The sequence below is a fragment of the Larus michahellis genome, chromosome Z (assembly GCF_964199755.1).
Source record: "Larus michahellis chromosome Z, bLarMic1.1, whole genome shotgun sequence".
Lineage (NCBI taxonomy): Eukaryota > Metazoa > Chordata > Aves > Charadriiformes > Laridae > Larus > Larus michahellis.
The window spans coordinates 82,422,118-82,438,168 of record NC_133930.1 but is presented as its reverse complement, the minus strand read 5'-3'; the positions used below and the strand labels follow the sequence as shown (position 1 = coordinate 82,438,168).

At 35.6% G+C, this 16,051-nt stretch overlaps 1 protein-coding gene across 2 annotated transcripts in view; it reads left to right on the top strand.

Annotated features, from left to right (window-relative positions):
- The window catches only part of TMEM161B (transmembrane protein 161B), a 41,676-nt gene that overhangs the window by 16,773 nt on the left and 8,852 nt on the right, over positions 1 to 16,051 (top strand). For both annotated transcript variants that reach the window (XM_074569895.1, XM_074569896.1), the window contains exons 4-7: positions 5,328 to 5,425; positions 7,166 to 7,322; positions 14,064 to 14,215; positions 14,743 to 14,803. In XM_074569895.1, coding sequence (XP_074425996.1) covers positions 5,328 to 5,425; positions 7,166 to 7,322; positions 14,064 to 14,215; positions 14,743 to 14,803 — 468 coding nt within the window. The remainder of the gene's footprint in view (positions 1 to 5,327; positions 5,426 to 7,165; positions 7,323 to 14,063; positions 14,216 to 14,742; positions 14,804 to 16,051) is intronic.

Genomic DNA, 16,051 nt, shown 5'->3' with positions numbered 1-16,051 from the left:
TTTAAGATTTTTTAATTTTTTATTTTGTAGCATAATAATTTTGCCAGCCAACTTTTGTTTTAGTGTGAGTTAAAAACTGCTAGTTGCATATGACTGCCCTGCTTGTGTTAATTGCCACGAGACTGTACCAAACTGTGTTTTTTCAGTTCAGCAGAGTTGAATATGCTCAAATTGTTCAGGACTGGGTAATTTCCAGTCCACAAAGTTGATCCGTGAAATTGCTAATTTAGTGGCAAGGAGTTTTTTTAGTGAATGTATTAATTTGGATAAAAACTGAGGAAAGCAAATCTTCTATAGGATTGAAGCTCTTCATCTTGAAGCAAGAGAAGAAAGATAGGAGTATATTAGTTAAACATAGGATTACTGTGAGCCACCACTCTTAGACAGCTGTGAAAAAGGTAAATGTACTCTTAGAATGTATTAGGTGAGGTATTTCTAGTAGAAGAGATAGGGAAATATTAATCCTCTTGGTCAAGGCACCAGTGTAGAACTTTATCAGGATTACTGTGTACAGTTCTGATCACTCATGTTCAAGAAAAATTAATTTTTACGTGAACAAATGAACAGAGGGCTACTAGGGTCATGCAGGAAACAGAAAGTCTGTTTTACAAGAGGAAGCTTAAAAGAGCTTGGCTTGTTCAACCTAGCAAAAGTACGACTGAGAGAGGTGGGATAGCTGTCTATCAGCTTAAGGTGGAAACAGATTTCTGATGTTCAGGCATGAAGTTCTGGAACAGCCTTCCAGAAGTACAACTGTGGCAAAAACAAAGACATCTTGAGGTGGTGGAGCTGCTATGTTGATGCAAGATTTCTGAATTGGCTGTGTTTAAAACAAACCAGCCTCTCTGGCTTGCTTTCTGGTGACACAGGAGCTTTCCTTTAGTCCTTTTCTTTTACTCCAGATGAACTCTCATATAAACCATAAAGTGCACATACAGTCTGTTTATTGTAATGTTGTTTTTTTTTCTGTTTTGTAGTTCTTAAGCTACCTGGTTAGCAACCTTATTTGCCACACTTTGGGGTAAAGAATTAAGCTGTTCCTTTAGTATTAAATAACTTTAATTTTACATATTGCAGTATTCTTTGAAATTTTGAAACTCATTTTATCTAAGTTTTCTGTAAAAATTGAGACAAAATAATTATGAATAGCATTATAATTTATAACTATCCATTTAACCAGTAATATTTATTCATACATAAAATTAATTATATAACTATAACTTTAAGTCCATCCATAGGAGTCTTAAACAGAAAAACACAATTACATTGCCAAATAATAATTGTACATTGTTCTTACTGCCTGTCCCCAGTCTTGCCAGTTTTTTGCCATCCATAACATCTGTGTTATCACTTTCACCAGAGCAATTACATGCTCTCAGCAGAGTGGAAGCATGATATGTTAATGTGTGCTGACATACAATCTTAAATTTTGTAATATTTGGAAAGTTTACTGTGAAATTTAGTAGGAACCTGTATCCCAAGTCATCTATATATGCATTAAGTCCTTTTTCAGTTACTAAAAGCCTACATTTAATGTTTCAAATGTGACACTATGTTTTCTTGTCTGCGCAGTTAAATTTTGTTGCTGTGATTTAGTTATTATAAGAGTGGTATGATTATCTTACTATATTAACACGTAACCAGGAGAATGCAATTGTAATAGTTGTAGGTAGTTGTTTGTACTAGGGTAAACGTTAATCACAGGGCAATATGACACTTTAAAGAAACCAGGATGGTAATGTGGAGACTTAAATGATGTTAAACTTACAACTTTGCTTTGCTGTTGTAACAACGGAATGAATACTACACTTACTTTTTAATCAATAAATATACCCGTATGTCTGCTAAAGAAGCAGCTGTTGTGGGAGGAAAACCATAGTCTAAAGTAGGAATTGTTCTTACCGAGTTGGTTTGGATATACCGCTTTAGGTTGCACAAAATGGGATGCAGTGCTCCTTTGAACCAAGGAGATACGAAACAGATGATGTAGGAGAAATAAGGACACATCTATTTGATTCCCCCCCCCATGTCTTTTCAAGATAAAGAATTTGCTTTGTGAAGCTCATAGTCTTGCAAAATTTAGTACCTGCTCCTTGCTTAATATTTTTCCAATTTGAAGTAATTAAAAGAGAAATGTCAAAAGGACATCCAAGGAACTTGCTTGGAAATGAGCATTAGAAACAGCAGTAGTGTGAACTTGTAGTCCATTTTATTCAATGCATAATATACTTCAGCATATTACGCTATAGGTTATAATGGCACATGAATTTTAGGCAGATTTTCTATTTCGGAATCATTTGTGTTACATTAAATTGTTAGGCTAATATAAAGGTCCATAGCTACTATGAATTACTTTGAATTAAAGCTGCCAGTGATCTTGGGTGGGTTCTGACTGTGTCTCTTGGATTATGGATCCCCTGGGATAATTAAAGTGTAGGAACACCAAATTTTTTTTGAACTGAAATGGCTTCAGTTACCAAAATGCTCATCTCACTCATGATGGCACTCCTGTGTGCATGCAGTGGAAAAACATCGAGAGTACAACTGGGGACAGGGGAGCACACAGAAGCTTGCAGGTAGTCAAGTGGCTGGGCAGTGTTTGGGACTTGAGAGCTACCAGGCTGGTGAGGGGTCTGGAGACCAGGGCATATGAGGAGAGGCTGAGGGAGCTGGGCATGTTTAGCTTGGAGAAGAGGAGGCTGAGGGGAGACCTCATTGCCCTCCACAACTCCCTGAAAGGAGGGTGGAGAGAGGTGGGTGGTGGCCTCTTCTCCCAAGGGAATAACGACAGGAGCAGAGGAAATGGTCTGAAGTTGCGGCAGGGGAGGTTTAGATTAGATATTAGGAAGAATTACTTTACTGAAGGAGTGGTCAGGCACTGGAACAGCCTGCCCAGGGAGGGGGTTGAGTCACCATCCCTAGAGGGATTCAAGAAACGTCTAGATGTGGCACTTCAGGGCATGCTCTAGTGGCAGAGATTGTAGGGGTGTTTGTGTGTGTGTATGGTTGGACTTGATGATCTCAAAGGTCCTTTCCAGCCATGAAGATTCTATGATTCTTGTTGAAGACTTGAGCACCTGAATTTTTTGAGCAATGCTTTAGATTCCTATCCTCAGTTTTCAGTTTGTTCATTAAAATTCTTGTCCTTCGGATGATACTAAGAATCAATGCCACCCGAAAAAAATAATAGTTATTAATACTTTCTGCTTGTGTTCTCATCTCACACATTAGCTGACAGGACATAATTCCTTAAAAATAAATTCACAATTGACTATTTTTAATGCTTATATCCCAATACGTGGTCTTTCTATGGGAAATCCATGTCTCCTTTTCTAGTTTGTGAGGTGATATTCTAAAAGGTAACAGAGCTTGCTGTTTCCTTCTAGTCACTTAGGGGTTTTAAGTTTTGAGTTTGATTTTTTTTTTTAACTTAACAAAACATTTTCTGATCTGCTGTAATGATTTTTTTTTTTTAAATGCTGATGAGGTAAGTTTTACCCTAGCTAGTAATGGTAATCTCTCAGCCCAATTTCATGTAAATTGACTTTTTTCTGGTTCTTTTTTGAGTATCCTGTTTTCTTCAATTTAAAGTCTAGTAGTGTGGCTTATTTTCAGGAAAGTGAAGATCATGGTGTTGGTATGGTTTCAGAGCTCTGGATGAAAATGCACCCTTTACTTTAAAAATGTCATCTTTTATGGTCTTTACATGTATTTGTGCTGTGAAAAATAATTCCTTAAAGACGTGTTAATTCTAACCAACAAGTTGTAAAACATAGTCTAACTTCATATTATACGTATAAGAAGTACTTTTGTTTATACCATATTTCCAGGATGATTCACTAGAACTGGAAAAGGGGAACTGATGGTGGCTAGAAGAAAGGCGTCCACACAAGAAGGAGGAGCATAAGTTTTACTAGTGTAGGAACTGGGTGAGGGAGGGTTTTGTAACAGGTACATGTCCAGTGTGCAAAGGGTGGATAGGGAGTAGTAAACTTACTACTATGTTAGACAAGGAGTCACCAAATTATGTTAGTAGAGTAGATTTAAGGACTTCTCAGTTTGGGACACTCATGTGGAACTTGGTGCCGCAAGGCACTATGCAGCTCAGCAAATTTCAGGCTGGTTCAGAAAGGGATTCAGCAAATTCATGTAAGTTTTGAAAAATTATGGTTTCAGAAGATGTGATCCCTGGCTCAGGTTATCCCCAAGTAACTTAATGGTGGAAGGCAGGAAGGGTTTAGCAGTGTGAGCATCAACCTTTGGTTGCCTTGTTCCTTCTGTTTGTATGAGCGAGTAGCCATCAAATGAATCTGTGTTAGTCTTTGTGAAGCCCCCGTGTATCACTGTCATGCTCTGCAGCAGTGGCTAAAACCTGGAACACAGCTTTGAATCCTGGTGCTGTATTGCGATGTACTTAGCCCTGTCTGTCTCCACAAAGACACGATGGATTATTTCTTTTCAAGATGTACTGGATCTCTAGGATTGCTAGTAACACTGCAATAAGCATTTTTTGCTTGTTTTCATAAGCAGGGTATTAACAGAAACAAGCCTATAGTATTTCTACACATACCCTTTTAGATTAGAAAATTATTTTAAAACTCTTTGGTTGGTGGACAGTAGGATGGATTTTTCAAGGGTCTAGGTTAGTCCAGCTCCTGTGATGTACTTGCTAAGCACATTGTTGTGACAAAAAGGCCTAATGATGTTTTTGGAAATTTGTTTTTTATTTTTTTCCTTACCAGTTGTCTTCCATGGTAGATTACTGTTTGTTGTTATTTCCAGTGAACATCCAATAAATTAACACTGCCAAGTCTGTCTGTCTCTCTTATTTACTTTCAATCCAAAGACTTTAATGCTCCTGTTTTTCAGCATCCTGGTCTAGACCTCAATTAAAATGTCCCAATTTAGCTTTGATTTTTTTTTTTCCCAGGGTATCTGTATGGCAGTGCGGATATATTCTGGTCTGTGGGAACTTACTACAACACCCTGTAGCTCCCTGAACAAAGAAAATCAGCAGGCTAACGTAAATACTGGCCATGGGATTTTTCCCTAATACATGCTCAGGATGCAGCATGTGGAAGCTATTTAAACCCGTACTACAGTAGTATGTCAGAGCCTTGTTAAGATAAAGCTAGAAATCATTGACATACCTGGTTGTTTCTCAAGATTTGAACTTGAGTTAGTTCTTTTAGCTAGATAGATAAAAACATTAGCAGTTGCCCAAAAAGTTTTCTGCATTTTTCTTAAGCTTGAAATGCTGTTATATCTTCAAAAAGTTTTTGTCATATCTGTATGTGTATTACCTATTTATTTATTTGTTTTTACAGAAAATATAATGGTCATATTGAAAACAAACCCCTAACCATTCCAAAAGACATTGATCTTCATCTGGAAACAAAATCGGTGACTGAAAGGGACACTATCGGTAAGAATAAGTAGATGCAGATGATATTATATTATTTCAAATATATCCTGATTCTTTCTATCAAGTCTTTATTTACAATAAATGCTGGAATATCTTTTTTTATAGACAATGAATGAATAGAAGTATGACAATAAAGTTAAATGAGAAGGCAGGAATTAGGGCTAAATCTCCTTTGTTGTTCGATGGTTGACATCTTAATAGCAGTGTTATGGAAAAGGATGAGTAGGTGAAATCCAGCATAAAGCACATCCATTGTTGTATTAGGCATCCATAGCAATGTAAGACAACACCCAAAGGATCACATCGTAGTCTGTTTGAAATAGAGATCATAGCTTTGTACAAGAAAATGACAATTGGCAGATGTCGAAACATATACTTTCTGCACATCTAAAATAGGAAATGTGCTGTAGCATTGAAACCTAGACCTTTCAACCACGCGGTGAGGTAAAATGCTTAAGAAACTGAAAGTGACAGTACCGAAACAAGCAGCATAAAGTGTTTTGGAAGTTGCTATTTTTTCAAATGGCAATTTTTGACTCCTTAATCATAACCAGTCATTCTGTTACAGAAAACCCATATATGGCTATGTATGTGTGATACGTATTTTCTTTGTATCTGCATTTTTCAATGCATGTGTTCTATGCATAAACGTAGGAAGAAAGGAAGCATAATCCTGCGTAGGACTGTGCTTAAACTATTGCATTAATTAATTGATGCTTAAATTACTGGCAACAGTATAGAAAATACCTTTAAAAGAAATGCAGGGTTTTTTGAAGCTGGCACGTAAACAAACCAACCATTCACAAGTTTCAATTGGTGTTATTTGCTTGAAGTTATAGCATTTAGCTGTTTCCCTGAGTATTCATAGATACTGATACAGTGTAGGGTTTAACTGTGTTTAAAAAATTATGTATACAAACTTTTGTTGAATTTAACCAGATAGTTATTTCAAAATAGGAAATACCTGAGTTTGGCCAATTTCATGTGTTTGATGTTAGGTAGTAGTCAACAGAGAAATGCCTAGTAATGTTTTGTGACTTTTTAACTGTGTAGATGTAAGGAAGGTGTTCGGGAGGGACAGTCTGTACTTCATTGTCACAAATTGTTCCCAGCAGTTCCTAGCACCTATGGGAGCTCTCTCCTCATAAATCACCCAGCCTGCATGCAAGACAGTATGATCCTCAGCTTTTACAGTGGAATTTACACAATTATTTACTGCTGTACAGGAGATATTAACAAAATCTGGAAGAACTAACCATCAGTACCTTAGGTACTGTTTTTTTTTTTTAAAGAAAAAGAGGAAGTGATTATATGTAGTATTCTAAATGATTGACGATGAGCTTTTATTCTTTAACAGAGAGTCAAAAAGCCTCTTATGTGGAATTGCAGCTAGACTCAGCCAGAGAACCATTTTCTGTCATGATGTTGAGATCTAAATTAAGTCTGCTTTTTGAATTTAGGATGTTAATGTATAAAAACTGAGCTGATAAAACAGTAAAATCTTGTAGCCTTATAAATTTGAGTAGTAAACAAGTATTGAATAACAGAAGTGAAGAATGAAGTTCAGGTTGTTGGATTGAAAAAATGTGGCGTTTTTTGCAGCTGTTGCTCTTTACTTGGATGATTTGAGCCTACCTAGATCTCAGTTAATTGAAAGCGTTTTTTGTCACTCCATTCGGTGTATGTCAGTAACTGCCTAACATATCAAACCTTTAACGTTTGCAAACTTGTATTTTTCAGCATTGCATTATTTTCCGGAATATCAGTGGTTGGTGGATTTCACTGTTGCAGCTACAGTTGTGTATGTGGTGACAGAAGCCTATTACAGTATTGTGAAGCCCTCACAAGAAATGAATATCAGCGTAGTGTGGTGTCTGCTTGTCTTGGCTTTTGCAGTGTATCCTTTTCTGTTCCCTTAAATCACTCTTACAAATAGTTTACATCATTCTGCAATTCATATAAAGCTCTGTTGGTTGGCAGGATACATAAATATTTAGCATTTGTGAAAAAGGATTGTGTAAACTAGGGCCATTGTTGGGTAATGTATATTCTGTACATGCTCTTTGTACGTGCTGATATCAATAGCTTGTTAATATTAATACCAAACAATTTATGGAAAAAATACATGTTTGTGAACATACAGTTAGTGTTCTTCTGTAATATGTAGTGATTCTAAACTAATTTGGTTTTGCCCAGTTTGGCAATCAGAAATAGATTTCTCTACAGAAAGCATTTACAGCTTTTGAAAGGGTGTGCAATTTACTGCACACCTTTTTGTTTTCCCTATGTTTAGTCTGGTACTTCCTGAACAAAATAGTATAGTCATGTGTATACTAGTTTATTGCAAAGATACATGCATGAATTCATAATTTTAAAATACATTCAAGACACTGTTACAAAGTTTGCAGAAAACAAAATGTGTAAACAGTTGTAGGAGCTGAGGTTTTAAGTTTTCAAAGCACTGTGAGAAGCTGAACTCCCTTCTGATACTACGGGAAATAAAAGCGGAGTGTTTAGGAAGCAGGCAATATCAAATCATAAAAAGAAGCAGCTGTTATGTTTGTTTTTCCTGGAGAAGGCAGTATCAGACATGGATGCTTGCACGGTAATTAACTGCTTTCCATAGACCAATCCAGACATACACTTTAGGGAGGAAAGTTGTCTTTTAAAGATGTGATAGGTGATAAAGCAGTGGAATTGAATTAAGGGCCTGCAAGAGTGCAGGTTATGGAAAGGTGAGTTAGAAAATGAATTTCTGCAACCCCTCTGCTTCCTCAACAGCTGACAGACAGATAAAGTGCTAAGTTTGGGTCCATATAGCACTTGGATATTCAAAACTGATTCCTCTGTATAAATACATGTTCTTTAATACAGATTCTTACTATGTTATGGGGTTTTGGTTTGTGTGTTTGTTGTTTTTTCCTGTGTTCGCAATAGCTGGTGGTGTTATGTAAAACCCTTGAACTCTAATGTCTGGTTATATTTGGCTAACAGTTCTGGATATGCTTAAGGCTTGTCTGTACCTGATAATTATTTAAATATGTGCTGCCTTTATAAGGATAATAATTCTTTTCTAAGTAGCCTGAAGTAAAATGATATCCAGAATTTTTCTTATAATGAACAAGAACTCGCTTTCCAGACCAGGTATTTCTCCTTTGACTTGTCTGTGGACAGACCCACAGTCCAAAAGGTGTTTTTTCTAGTCCACCAGGTAATGACAGGAAAGCTTGTGTCTGGCTCTTGTGCACCTTATAATTATACTATAGCTATATTATAGCTAACATATATCTGTTATGGCACAGCCTTTGTTTTCTTTGTTTGGGTGAAGTCAGGAATTCTAGTCTAATCTTGGCAGAGGGAAGAAATTAGAAATGAAAGCCAACACCTTTGACTCCCATTTTGAGCATGAGGGGGAGGTTAATAGAACTAATGGAAAAACGAGCTTGAAATACTAAAGCCACAATACGGTCTTAAATTTATCGGTAGCAATGCTCCATTTGCTTCATCTTTCAAATCTTGGGTGTAGCCAACTTTAATACTACAGTGATTGCAACTCTAGGTGAAGTAGATTTGTGAATTATATATTGTAGGAAAATCCACTGCAGTAATTCTTTGTTACAGTGGTATTTGAGTACAATCCTAATCACTGCTTTCATTTGGTCATATATTCAGTGCAAAACCAAATGTAGAAATTAAAAAAGATTAAGTTGCTTGGCAGTGGAAGCTTTCTGTCTCAGTAGTGTGAACATGCAAGTTGATATTAGGATCTTTTTTTTGATTGTTTCTTTCTCACCTGCCATTTTTATATGAATTGAGCCTAACCCAACATTTCCAATTTTATCCTAATCTGGCTGAAGCACTTGAGACCTAATTTGGACCTGGAGGAGATTGAAGCAAATCTAGTATTCCCTGCTTGTTAGAAGCACATTAGCTGTATTTTCTCACTAGCCTTCCTACATGACTGAAAGGGAAGTGAGATCAGATAGAACAGTATTAAAAGCAAAAGACCGTGTGCCAAAAGCTAAATTTTATTTAAGAAGCTACGAACAGTTATTTGCGTGCTTTAACATTTTTGTACCTGGGTGTGTATTAGCTAAGGGACCAATATTGTTTTGAGTTTTTTGGTAATAGGCAGTATACTTTATAGAGGAAATCCTTAAGGACTTCTGTCAGTTTGTTGGGGTGAGAGAAAGGTTAAAGATAAAGTTTAAAATGCGCATGGCACTTCTAAAAACATGCAAATTTGGGAAAGCCCAAAGAATGGTCTGACATGTAGGACCAAGCCTTCCAAAATAAATAAATTCTGTGAAATAAAAAAGTGTAACCTTTTCTCTTTTTTTTTTTTCCCCTTTGTAATGTGTTATCAAACAGTAGAGTCTAAATTTTAGGCTTTTAAATGAATCACTTCCAAAACCAATTGTACCTTTTTGGATAATTTGAAAGAGATAATACAATAGAAAGTATAATTACTTATCCAGTACTAGGTACTTGAGGAGTCATTTATCAATTGTAGAAAGGAAACAAATGGCCAGAACTGGTTTTCTATCACTATGTACAACTTCTGTTTAATTTTTTTTTTTGGTGGCATGAAATAGACCTTGTTTTAATTGGAGGCATCTGTACAGAGTAGGTGATTTTGTAGAAATCTGTGTGAAGTCACTGCTTCTTCATATTGAACAGGGCTTTGCTTAATTGCCTGTATGGTTTCTGGACTGATGGGATGAAGTAATGTGATCCTGTGCAGTCTGAGGGGTTAATGGCAAAGCAGAAGGCTGCGGTACTAGGAAGCATGGTCCAAACTTTACATTAGAATTAACATCTCCATAAATATGGTAACATAAGTTTTTCTGGGCATTACAGCTTTTTGGGTGAAGGAGTATGGTGGAAAGAATGATATACAGAGGTATTGATAACAATCCTTGTGATCATTGGCACCTAAGCAGATGAAAACAGATTTCAGAAGAAAACTGTTTCATTCATGTGTTGTCACATCAGGCCTCTGGGATGCTGAGAATACTTTAAAACTTACGCAAATATTTACTGATTCATTATGTCAAGACCAGAAATGATTCATCGTCATTTAAGTATTAAAAAAATTTGGTTGCCTCCATATTTTCAGTTGAAAGCAGTCAGGGTAATATGTCAACAATTAATTCTAGAACAAATTTGTGTTTTGATGACAGGTGTTTCTTCTATTTCATGGCTGTGCGTTAAGAGGTGATAGGTTGTACTATGGATTTGGCTGACTGAATGACCCAAAAAAGCTTAGAGAAGTTGGAGGTGATGACTGGAATTTTCTTCAGCCCTGGCTTCCAGAAATAGATGTTTTGGTTTTGATTCAGTGCAGTAACCCACTATAAGCATTTTTTAAATGTCTGTAGTGTAGATATTCAGAAAAATTCCAGAAATTAATCTAGTCTACAGATCTGTATTTTAACAGAAATTTAGCTTAAAAGGAGTAGTACATAAACTTAGTATTTGAGTTACAGTGTTAGAGTATGTTGGCATTACGTTGATGGTAGTTGTGCTAGGCACAACTAAGCTAGCTTTAAACGTGTTTCATGTGCTGAAATGTTTGTACAGCTGCATTGGCAGGTACCTCAGTGAATGATGCCAGATTCCCCTGCCAGACTGGGTAGATGCTCAAGTGGCAGCTGATGCTCAGCCTGCTGTTAAGTCTAGGGCTTACACCACAATGTCGCCTACGCCACAATGAGTTGTCACAAACAATAATGCTGTTTTTGCAAGAAAGATTGCAAAACTCATTTTTAAGCTGAAATTCACCACAATCAGCAGGTCATGGCCAGTAATCTGTCTGGAAAAAAAGTGCAACATCTTTGTTTTGCAGGATCTTTTATTACTTCTCTTCAGGTACTGGAAACTGTTCAGTGAGCGCAGGCTATCAGCATCAAAAGTGATCAACCAACAGAGTATTCTGCAGCTTTTCAAAAATATTAAACCCTGAACAGGTCTTCTAAATGCTGCCTCCAAGAAACATCTTTGAGTCTTCCTGAAACTATCTAGACATGTAAAGATTTATTTTTCTGTTCTGCTAAAAGAGAGTTCCCTGTGCTGGAACTGTTTATCCATGCTACCAACTGTGAGGTTGGTATTGGTTCATACCTCAGTCCAGTGGAATGAAGGAGATGGTAGATTAGTAAATTTCACTGGCTACTTTTGGAAAATGTTTCAAGGGCATAGCAAAGGAAGGGGAAAGCCTTAACTTGACTGAAGGCTGGTTCAGGGAAAGTCGGCCATCAAATACCTTAAAAAAAACCTCCAAGACTTAAACTATAGTTTTCTCTACATACATGCAATTAGAAAAAATACAGAGGAGTTTATTTGGTTTTTCACTTGTGAATCCAAAAGTTTCATGTATTTTAATAGAGACAGAAGGTAGATCTTTTCAAACATGTGCATAGACACCAGTGGACTGTATCGCTGGATTCCATAACTGTAGCAATTTAAAAGACAATTTTTTTTTGTAAAAGTGTATACCACAAATTCTATAGGTGTACCACGTTTTGTGACTAAACAAAAGTAAGAAAAGGTGGGGAATCTACTAATTTAGCACTGTATGCTCCAGAATTATTTCTTTAGTAGGTCCTGAAACGTAGGTGAAGCAGTGGAAGGAATTGATGAAGTGAGCCATAATGCTTTAATTTTTTCCATCCCTAAAAGAGGTAGCAGTGGTGATTATTCAGCTAACAGAGGGCTTCAGTTACATATAGTTTGTATAATCATTAATTTATATATTGAGTTCTGAATCTGCACTATAATTGGAATTTACTGTCAGCATGCTTTCTTTTTCTCGTTTGCATTTTCTACATCCTCTAGGCACAATCCGTAGTTGAAAACATGAGGTATCTAGGGGGATTATAAATCTATTTATAGGCTAGGACTATTGATCACAAAGTCTTATGAAGACCTATGTATAACTTGAAGATTTGAAATTAATGTGTTTTCAATTTGTGATCAATGTGCCTAGCTGTAAAAAGACACTTGGTTCAAGAATGTATTATTAGAGAAACAGAGATCTCCAGACCTATTATGTACCTCTTTTTAGGATGAGGTACGTCTTCCTGTAGATATATCAGTTCTTTCTGTGAAGTACGAAGTGAGTTTAAGTTGATTACATTGAACTTAGAGTTATTGGATGCTGTGCTTAGGCCACTTCATTGTGTGCATGAGTACCTCTCTGCATATATGGGAAATAGAACAATATGTGCTGCCTAATGAAGTGCGATATTGCGTAGTCATATAGTTTCTCCAAGGAATAACTGATGACTGTTCAAATGTTTTACTGTATAGATACTCTAAAATATATTTTCATGTAATCTACATCTTAAAATACTTCCAGTATTAAAAAAGTGCAAATATGAATGAATATGTTATTGCATGGTGGGAAGAAAAGGGTACAGTTTACACTTAAAAATCTTCTTTTCCCTTTTTCTCTTTGGTTTTTCAAAGCAGGTAATATCTGGAGTGATCTCAAAGTCCTTTACTTAAATATGGACTGGATATTGCCTGCCATTTAAAAAAGAAAAAATCACTTATAATGATCCGCAATTCATAGTAGTAAGAGTTGACAATATATCCAAATCTACTCTTTAACTGTGGACTAATTATGTTTAGAAATGTGTTAAAAAGGAGAATCTTCAATTTTAAAAACAGCTTGATAACAGAGCAGATGATGTCTTAGATGTTCATATTTGTGGCTACGTGAAAGGACTTAATATATCGTGTTGGACTATATATGGCTTTTTTAAAGTCAGTTTTTTCTTTTTTTTCTTCCCAAGGTGAGCATGGGATAGATTTTTATTTCCCAGATAGTACTAAACATGCTGTTATTTTACTATCTTTGGTGGCTGAGAAATCTCAAATATGCGCATGTGGAAGTAGAGAATTTTAAGTTTCATCTTTCCGTATGTTTTCTGTTTAGTAAACAGTCACATGATAATCTAAGCATGAATCCCAGGCTATTTGTCACAGTTTCTTGTAAGGCAGGTCTGCACCCCCTGTGAGAAGAAATTCTCATAGCTGAGAAATCTTATCCCATTATTGATAGAAGTGCTTGTTGGAGCATCCTGTTCTTCCTGTTTGTACATATAGCTTAGGGTTGTACATCCAGGAAGAACACATGTAGCTCCCCTGTGTTTATTCACTTCCCTGCCATCCAGTTGTTGCATTCAAAAGTAGTATTTTGGGTTTTGAAATTAATTAAATCTTGAGTTATGTAGTTTAATGGAATATTTTTCATTTAGCTCAATATTTTGCATTGAAAATACAATTGTCTTATTTTCTTGTTTGATGTAACTTATGATTATGTAATCATTTACACTTAAACTGTGGCTTAGTTCTCCTAGATTGATCGTGAATTCCGCTGCAATTAACTATAAGTAAGCCTAAACCAAAGCTATACTCCAGAGTGGTGTATTCCTGGCTACCCATTATGTGATTATTACGCTTTACCAGTATTCTGTAATTTTAACTTGAAATTGGCTGAACGCGTATTACTTTTTACAAAAAATTACGCATCATAGAACAACCCTAGTGTAGATGATCAAAACACAGCTTTATAATTCTTAAATATAGTTATTTTACAAACTTAATTTTCCTTGACCTTTTTCTTGTGTAGTAAGGTACTCTTTTCATTGACTACCCATTATTTCAAAGTAGAGGATGGAGGTGAAAGGTCAGTCTGTGTCACCTTTGGTTTTTTCTTCTTCGTGAAAGCAATGGCAATCCTCATTGTGACAGACAACTATCTAGAATTTGGACTGGAATCAGGTAACTCCTTTCTTTATGGTTTGCAACACCTCTAGTGATTGCATGATGTGAAAAATTTTATTTCCAGTCTTTTTTGCGTTTTTGAGAATATCTGTGTTAAAGTGAACTCTGTGTCATACACTTTTAAGAAATTTTGCTTTGGAATGTAGATTCTGGAGGATATCCTCTGTTTTCCCTGATTTCTTTTAAAAGTGTAATCGTTTGTTAATTATATTTGCTTTCCAGTTTTACATTTAACCCATTTTGCCTTTCATAGTAAAGTGAAGCTTCTTTACTCAAAAAAAACCCAAAAACTTATGTTTGTAAAAAATAATGTTAATTTTATTTGTGTTCCTGAAGTGTAATAATATCAGAGATGTTAATAATCAAGTTTTATTCAATTATGGCATACTAATTAGCACATGAAAGAGCTATGCTATACATAAGAAAATTTGTTTATAAGATGACCTGTTAGCTGGCATTTTATTTCAAAAAAGGGATTCTGCATTTGTACTGTCATAAAATACATATAATTTATGTCTCTGCAGGATTCTCAAATTTCTCAGAAAGTGCTATGCAGTTTCTTGAAAAGCAGGGTTTGGAATCGCAGTAAGTTCCTGAAAATACATTTGTCTGTTTTATTTGTGCATTTATAACTGAATCACTTGGATTTTCTTAGCAAGCATTTGTCTTGCATGTGTTTCTCTTGTACATGCTTATAATATTTATAATAATGTGAAGAGGTGGATTAATAAAAATAATTCATCAGCAGTCACAAGTAACTTAAGTTGCATTTGTGTTTTCTATTTTTATTTTGGAGGTAGTTCCTACCCTCACATTTTGTTGTAGTTCATAAAATATTGTTCAAAACTATGAACACTTTTTTCGCAGTAATTCCCTTCAGCTTTGCAAGGATTGCTTAAAACAGGTGCTAGGTATCTTTTGCCATTCCTATGGTATGCAAGAGGATGAATGTGCAAAAGCTGCAGATAAAGCTTGTGATACAGTTGGCATTAGGAGTAAATTTTGGCCTTCAGTCCTGTTTTCAAGTTCTATTAGTGTTCTCCAATTATGCAAAATCATTTGCTTGCTACAGGACATCCAAGTTTTGCATAGGCTGTTGAAGAACATGCTATAGCTTGTTATGTTACACAAATATACAATCACTGTCATAGACAGCCTTAGTATATTGTAAAATGGATTTTGGTTACAATTCGTTCCCTATAGAAATGCTCTAAAATGCATTTATGGGATATGTAATCACTGTGGGAGTGCAACTTTGAATTTCTTGCTTGGAAGTTCTTAAGTATCATGCAGAAGCTATAGAATCTCTTTATTTTTGAGGAACAGAAGTTTCCTCAAACTAGATTAGTTTGTCATTTATGAATAAATTCATGGGAAACCCTTAACTGAATCCCATGTGTTTCTTAGCCTTTCTTCACTCTGCTTTTTCTAAGCTATTGCAGGTTTACTAACTTCTGTATTAATTTTCCTGTTCAGTGTTTGTGTATTTTTGAACTTGTGTGGTGCTTTGTGCTTATGGCAGCAGTTGAGTTGATGATGGTGTCTCTTGGTAGTTGATATGACACAGATTAAGAAAGAATCTGAAACTCATGTGGATCACTAGATTTATTTTTGTTACTCTTTGATCTGTGTTAGTTACATGTCACTTGTTTTTTTGTGTAATCCAGTGTTTGTTTATTCTGTAACTTAGTTGATCATGGATATTTCTTCAGTAATTTTTTTTATATACGCCATAGTTCACTAAAACAAACTATATAAATCACTTGAAGAGACACGTTAATTGGCCATATGTATGTATTAGATAAATCTGTGAAAAACTGCAGTAATAACAGT